This window comes from Thunnus maccoyii, chromosome 2 (genome assembly GCF_910596095.1).
Source record: "Thunnus maccoyii chromosome 2, fThuMac1.1, whole genome shotgun sequence".
NCBI lineage: Eukaryota > Metazoa > Chordata > Actinopteri > Scombriformes > Scombridae > Thunnus > Thunnus maccoyii.
Window position 1 is genome coordinate 37,633,201 of NC_056534.1, and position 8,410 is coordinate 37,641,610.

At 41.6% G+C, this 8,410-nt stretch overlaps 1 protein-coding gene across 2 annotated transcripts in view; it reads right to left on the bottom strand.

The window, feature by feature from the left end:
- Positions 1-5,648, bottom strand: part of mast1a (microtubule associated serine/threonine kinase 1a) — a 75,686-nt gene extending 70,038 nt beyond the window's left edge. For both annotated transcript variants that reach the window (XM_042431842.1, XM_042431833.1), the window contains exon 1: positions 4,290-5,648. In XM_042431842.1, coding sequence (XP_042287776.1) covers positions 4,290-4,328 — 39 coding nt within the window. In that variant the 5' untranslated portion in view covers positions 4,329-5,648. The remainder of the gene's footprint in view (positions 1-4,289) is intronic.
- Positions 5,649-8,410: the final 2,762 nt, after the last annotated feature.

An 8,410-nucleotide genomic window follows, 5' to 3' on the forward strand; every position in this document is an offset into this window, starting at 1 on the left:
TTGAATGATATTCAACTGAATGTGCTTCAGTGTTCACCATCACAGACGACAATAAAGATACCCTCTGCACACATATGCTACACATGTACAGACACACACCACCCCCCCCCCCCCCCTCCTCTGTCTGTTTGGTGTGAAAGTAGATCCGGGCAGTAAAGGGATCCAGACATTGTAATAGCCACTTAAATGGGGTCTACTGTAGCCCACAGCTGTTGCCAGCCTTGACTCCTATGTTGCCCCCTCCTCCTCCTCCTCCTCCTCCTCCTCCTCCTGGCCCCCAGTCCTTTCAGCCCGTCCTGCTGCTGGTGGTTGGTCTTCCTCCCCGAGGGCACACAGGGCTGTTAGGCCACCATTAGTCCTGCTAATGGGCCTGACAACTGCGCCACATCCTCAACATTTAGACCTCCTGCGTCTGAGATATGGATATCGACCACTTCAATGGGAATGGAGAGTAGGGGCAGGGGGTGGGAGTCGATTTGATATGTACATATAGGCATGAATGTGATGCGCACAACACACACACACACACACACACAGCAAGACAGAAACACACAAACCACAGTACAGTCAAGTAAATTAATGGCAACACACACATACTTTACACTCAGCATCTGACTAAAATCAAAAGAGCAGCTTGACTCACTAATGACTGTCTTGTAAGTGCATGTGTTTGTATATTTGGGGCTTCAAGGCTACGCTTTAAGTGTGTGTGTGTGTGTGTGAGTGTACGTGAACACATCCAGTAGATTCTAGTTGATAACGAAGTCCATCTTGGCTGAGTGTGGGTGTGTGCTTCTGTCTTGCTGTGTCTGTGTGTGTGTGTGTGTGAGTCTGTGTGTGTGTATTACATTCAAAACTTTAATGATCACATCAAATTGCCCCCCCCCCGCGCAAGGCTGTCCCTGCCCTCCATTTACACTGACGAGGTCGATATCCATATCTGATATTCAGCTACAATTAACTTCTGCAGAAACATTTCAATCATGAGAACTACTGAGCTCAGCAAACTGACTGTACGTCTGCTAAACATCCCTTTTGGAAAAAAAAAACAAAACTACATATGTGATCTGAAAGTCTGATATGAACAATAATGAAAATAAAGTGTGAGAACACGACTCCTGACCTTTACAAAGCAGCTTCTTTAAAGACTAACTGAAAGAATTAGTCACTAAATTGCTTTAATCAAGCGATCATGGTAATTATTCTCTGCTTCAATTGCTGCTCAAATGTGAAGATTTGCTGCTTTTTACATGATTTTAAACGGAATATCTTTCAGTTATAGATTATTGATGGGATAAAATCAGATATCTGAAGATGTCAGAGGGCTCTCAGAACTTGTGATGGCCATGTTTCACTGGTTTTTTTCAATATTTTCTAAAATAACTATTAGACAAATCAGTGAAAATAGTCATTAGTTGCAGCCCTCAAATATATATATCTATATATATATATATATATATATATATATATAGATATAGATATATATATCTCCCAACAGCTATAGAGAGGCAACAATCATCACACACCTCTGTCTAAATGCCACTGAGACACTGATTAGGATAAATCTCCAACATACAGTTCAATAATAAAAGCAGAAGTAGCGGCGCTGGCAGTCGCTGCAGTACATAGTCTTGACTTCCTTATATAGAAATGCACCCACACTAACTCCATCAAAGACAGGTATTTATCATGACATCTTTAATTTAGTGTCTGCTTGAATCCACCGGGCTGTACAGCAGGAGTGTTGCACCTGTAGGAGTGGAGACTTGCAGCCTGGCAGAGTTATTGCCACGTTCCACCAGCTGAACAACATTTATACAGGAAATCTTCCAATTTCGCTTGTCTGTATTTTATAAATGATGAACAGTCATCTACAGCATAATGTCTCAGCACAATGTGCAGCAGAGTACTTTTATTGTAAATTAATACACGAGGAAGAAGAGAAGAACTGGCAGACAATGGCCCTGCTCACTAAGCTTTGCCTGCTTCACGCAGGCAGCCACCACACGCAGGAAAACCTTGAGAGAAGCTTTAACCATTGCAGTCCTGTGTCTGTCATACTGTCTGAGATGCGGGCTAAGTGACTAGCCTACTTCATGCAGATGTAATAGAATCAGTTATTCCCCCTACTCAGTCTTCTTTCAGCGCTCCAGGATCGACACATGGCTGGTTATTATAGATTTGTGGGCATATTTTTGTACAATAATCTAAAATTATTGTAAATCTAAAATTGTCAAAAGTAGTCACCCACTATGCTTGTTGTTACTGCCTTTTCTAAATGTTACTCCAAGACTTTATTGGGACAACATGCCATGAAGACTTTGTTTAGCTGGGTGATTTGGGTGATGTACATTTTGTCTGCTGTCACAGATTTTGCACCATAATTTATACACTGTTAGCTATCCCTCGCTATCTAAAGGCAACTGCAATGTTGTAAGTCAATGAGCTGAGCTGTTTTATGGTAATATTTAATTTATTATCTGTTTGTATCGATGTGGTTAGCCTAATTAGCATCCTGTATCCGGTTTCTCACTTAATGTTGCAGAATATGTACTTCATCATGACATATTTTGATGTTACGAGACAAAACTACACAGGAAGTGATACAAGATTTTCCATTTACACCCACTGCTGGTTGACATGCTGCTGTTTGGTCTTTTATTCAGGTCTAAAACTGTAACATACATCTTATGGTAATGGTTTGGTTTTGTGACATTTCATCCTACTTTGTATAAACTCCCTCATAGACTTCCTTTCTGGTTTGAATATCTGTTTCAAAGTAGTGTGTTTGAAGAAGTGCATGTAAGTTTAATTAAAAATACAATTGATAACATTGGCTATATTCCTTTACACTCCTTATATACAGACATCAAAGGAAAAATCAACATAAAGTGTCTTAGTAAGGTGTTGGGCCACCACGTGCTGCCAGAATAACATCAGTGGACATTGAGTCTACAGTCTCTGAACTCTACTGGAGGGATGAACACCATTCTTCCAAAAGATATTCCCTCATTCGGTGTTGTGATGTGCCGTCTAACACGTCAGTCCAAAATCTCCCACAGATGTTCAACTGGGTTGAGATCTGGTGACTGTGAAGGTCACAGCATGTGATTCACATCATTTTCATACTCATCAAACCATTCAGTGACCCTTCATGACCTGTGAATTGGGGTATTGTCATCCTGGAAGAGACCCCTCCCATCAGGATAGAGATGTTTCATCATAGGATAAAGATGATCACTCAGAACAACTTGGTGTTGATTTTTCAGTGACCCTTCCCTCTAAGAGGACAAGTGGACCCAAACCATGCCAGCAAAATGCCCCCCACAGGATAACAGAGCCACCAGATCCCCTTACTGTAGGGGTCCAGCATTCAGACCTGGACCCTTGGTGAACACCACACATGCACTCGTCTACTTGTGATGAAGGATGACTCATCTGACCATATCACTTTTTCCCACATCTCTGTAGACCAGTGCCTGTGGTTTTTACACCACTGAACTCTCAGATGTGCATTTATCTTTGTAATAAGAGGTTTATGGACTGCCACCCTACTATAATATCTCTCTGTGTAATTATCGACAGATGTTTCTTGTTGACACAGTCTGATCACGTCCTCTGTTGACATTCTCAGTCACCTGTGGAAGAGTTGCTCTTCTGTTTTTCCTTACATATCGCACTAATGCATCAAGCATCACAGTCATCAAATGTCAACCACAGTTTCCGACCCTATTTACTGATGTCTTCCCCATAGATCTACATGCTGATGTCACTTCAGTCACTGTTCCTATTGAAACACCAGCCAGCCGAGCGGCCTTTGTGACTGAAGTTCCTGCCATCCAAGGATCCAAGAAATATGAAACCTCTTCAAAAGTCACTTAGATCTTTTCCTTTTGCCATCAACTGGGCCTCCTCATCATTTCTATACAGGCCACAGAGCATGATTGGATGCTAATTGCTTAACTGTACTATGCAGTGCACCAGAGTGGAAGTATCTGCATTTGTTATGTTTCATAACTCATTTATTCGGGTTTTCCTTTTATTTGTCGCCCGTCTGTATGTATGTAGACAAAGAACTAACATATATCAAGCTAAATCTCCAGTGAAAGAGTATTTATGAGAAAGCAAAAGAAAAGAAAAAGCAATAAATAAAACCTTTGCACATATTCTGCTGTATTGAGAAAGGCAGCCTTGTGTAGGCTGTTAGTTACACAGCATCCATTTTTTTTCACTATGTTTTGCTTTTGATTTTAATATGGAAACAACGGTACAAAAAAAAAAGTTCTCACCTGCAGCCTCCGTCTTCGGATGATCCCAGAGTCATCCATGGTTCACACCTGTTCACACCTGAGGGTCTCGTGGCTCCTGTGGTTTGCCGGTGACGGGGGCGAGAAGAACACCCACTCTCGCGTGGTTTTCAGCGAGCCCCGCACGGCTCGTTAAATTACCACCAAACCGTAGTGTCCGTAGTGTCCGCCGGCCGATTTTAACATGGTTTGACAGCGAAAAGCAGGAAATATCCGCTGGTTTTCTGAGGATTAAGTTGCGCTATCGTGACCACTGTGACAAATAACAGCATACAAGGACACTACTGGTGCTCCTTTCTTTGAGATATAAGCTTTATCTTCTCACATAAACTCTAATGTCTAATGCAGCCAAAGCAGAAGAGGTGCCACTCCTGTGCTGGACCCCATGCTGGCCGGCTGACAGAGATTACAGAGCAGGCTGCTACCGCTGTGGTGGGAAGTGCTGAATAAGCGAGAGGCTGCACTGTGGGATCAGCGTGCTCTGCGTGAACTGTAGTCCAGCTGAGACCCAGACAAGAAACCCCCCGAACAGATTAGAGACACTACACAAGTTTGCAGACATCTTCACCTGGAGACGCGCAGCACAGCACCAAAAACATCTTCAAACTGGAAGTAGTTTATTGCACGAGTAGCAGTGAGCAATCAAACTGTTGTCATCCTTTCAATAAAAAATAATAATAATTAAAAAAAGCCTCGATCACAGTGACCCTCCGTCGATCTGTAGACCGTTTCGCAGCAGCAGAAAAACCCCGCTACATGTTAGAGGAGTCCGCGGCGGACACACGCACAACACCGTGTGTGTGCTGGGAGAGCACCAGTGCATGCATGAACACGGAGTTCCCTGCATGCATACTGCACGTCAAACTACAAATCCCGATAATAAGACACATCCACGCGCTGTCAGAGCATCTGTGCATGGAGAAAAAAAAAAAAGGCGAGATCAATGGAGATGTGTAGGATCCGTCCCTCTGCTGAGAGATGCACACATACACGCACACATCGGCAGTGAAAGCAGGGCTGATCGGCTCGTGTTTTCGTCTCCCGGCTAACACATTTGTCCGTTTTGCTTCCTCTCGCAGGTATGTTGTTGGTTCAGTCTCTTCCTCTCCGGTATAACGTTGCTTTTCTTGCGAGAATTGATCTGTGGTTGCCGTACGGGCTTCGCTCCATCCTCAGCTCCAACCTCCCACTTCCTACTACCGAGTGACGTTTAACCCCTCAGCGACCAGACGCTCTGCAGCTGATGATGATCGTGGTTGTGAGAGTTGAGATAAGGGCTTTGTATTTCATCCCTTATTTGGTAAAACAAGGAGGGAAGAGGTGGTAACCAATGACTTAATGGCTGAGAATATCCTTTCATCAATATACAGTATAATATACGTTCACTGATACGACTTTAAATGCATTTAACAATCATTACAAACACTGCCAGGAACCCTTAAATCCTTCATTCCTGCAGCCTGTTTTGCGGGCACAAAACACTTGATGAGGTAAACAAAGTCATCTAAACATTTGGTAGGGAAATATTTTAAAATATAAAGCAGCTACAAACATAACACTACAAATGTGTGTCTTATTAATAGCATGTGTCAGCTTTAAAAGTGGTCTGCCATCAGAACTATCGTGTGAGTTTTCAAGCCAACATGATCCTTAAAAAGTTCCAGGCTTCAAAAAATCCTTGAATAAATATGACAATATAAACCCTGAGATGATTCACATTTGTCAACCATTCGATGCTACACATGCAGTGTTTATACTGAGGCAGCTATCCTTTTATATCTGAGTGAATCAGCTTCATGGTAATAATGGATAGTATAAAGTATAATTCCAATCTCATTATTTAATCTATTAACTGTTTCTATTTTTAAGACATTTTACACCAAAACGTAGAACGTAAGCTCTGCCTGCTCCTTTAAAAGGCAGCTAAAGACATTAACCTGCATCCACCAGGACTGTGTTTTATGTATTTATTGTGTTTTTTAGTTTTGGCTCTGGTGGTCACTCCATCTATCTTTTCTCTCTTGTATGTTGTATCTTGTATGTTTTATGTAAAGCATTTTGTGACTTTATTGTTATTGACAAATACATTTTACTTACTTACTTATATATGTTTTAATCAAACTGAGTTTAGTACTGTTGACAAAGATCTCTGTGCTCAGCTGGGATGTTGTATCTCACCATTACATTTATGTTGTTGATGAAGAACAGGATTGACAGTTAGGAGTTAAATTAAGCAGGAAATGAAATGCATGTTGTATTGTTTTGTCCTTTGCATGCTAACTACAGAAAGATTCTTCAGTAAAACTAAAAACAATGACTTTCTTATGGAAGATGTTGAAATTGTGAAAACACTTGTGAGTATGTGTGCACAGTTCCTGGTCTTCTACTAAATGTTTTGTATAAATAGCTTTTCTATTCTTCGTCTCTTCTATGTGAACTATGTTTTTCCCCCAATGCTACATGCAGTATGTGGTTTGCAGCAATGAATGTCAGTCCCCAGAAGTTGTTGTTTTTATGTCATATTATTATGGGATGGACCATTTCAATTAAAAAAAAAAAAAACATGATTCATTCTTTCATATAGCGAGATAGAGGATTTTACTACCATTTAAAACAAACTACATCATTGACTTTCCTTCATAGTCTTGACACTTCCTGCTAACATGACATCACCAGAACGCACGAAGCATTAGTTCCCAGCTCAACACTTCAAAACCGAGCAACGTCTACTGCGACCCCTCGTCACAGGTTACGGCCTGTATGAGTGATCAGTTATACAAAAGAGTGATTATTCCCTCTTGGATTGTGTCATATGAAGGATTTTTTAGAGGCCACAAGAGGTGAAAGTTCCCAGTATTTCACATAAGTGTTTTAAAAATAAACATGAATTCATTACTTGGTAATTTAGCTACAAACCAGATTTCCCTTTAGGGACAGTGAAGATAAAGAAGATGACAGATATTTTTTTTATCTTATCTTAATTTTCGAGTGATTCCTCAGATTTATCTTTAGGAAACACAAGTGCAGAAAGTTATTTAGTTACTTTACATTAAGAGTCCTTTGCGTCTGCCTCGTGTAAACGGCGACTGAATTAACAGTCAACACAGCCTGCCGTCATGCTTCCGCTGCTATTCCAGTGAAAGATGGCATGAAGCGTGATGCATTATTCAACATTCACACCTGTCACACGCGGGATTCACTGCCACATAACATTTCACAGCTCCTCACCTTTTAGTTAGTTGCATCCCTGATCCAAATGTTAATGAATGAACACTGGCACAGAAACAAATTCCCACCATGGTGATTTTTAAAGAGAAAGATCCTCTGTGCTGTTGACAAATTAAGCAAAACTGTGTCTCTTGGTGGTTTGACAATATTCATATCAACTGAGACCTTCCTGTCCCTGATGAATGTGCCAACAGATGTGGATGTCAATAAAGGGAATGAACACCCTAATCAATACTGAAGGAAAAACACCAGAGTGCATTCATAATCACTGACTCATACTGACAGAACATTTCAGGGCAAAGTCCATCAACGTGTTCACACAATGTGGTTGGTTTTGTCAGGATGATGTTTCACTGTTAAACATTCTCACAAGACAGACTGAGAGGAAAAAAAAAACCCGGAGGAATGTTGGTCAAAGGTGGCGGATCAACATACAAAGAGAAAAAACAGTGGAGGGTCTGGGCAGCTGGTCCGGCTCCAGCTCCAGGATGGAGGGAGACAACAGGGAGACTTAGTGGCTTTTAGCATCGTGGCCTTAATGTTTCCCCCAGCCTCTCTGTGAGCAGACGGAGCTGGCAGCTGGGTTCAACTTCAGCACACCACCACATCCACCACTTAAAGTCTTTCACTCAACCACACATAAGGACGAGAACTCCCCCGTCTAATGGTGTCACGCAAGTTTGCTGGGAACAAAAACAAAAAAGGGGCAGAAGGGCGGGCGGGCGGGTGGGGGCTTGATGGGCTGCAACTAATCATTTTTTTCATTATCAATTCATTTGTTTTCCTGAAAAATAAATGTATCAAATAGACAATGACGTTTCGCGACAATGTGGAAGAATTCCAATGATGGGCCGTTAATTTTCTGTCCACTAATT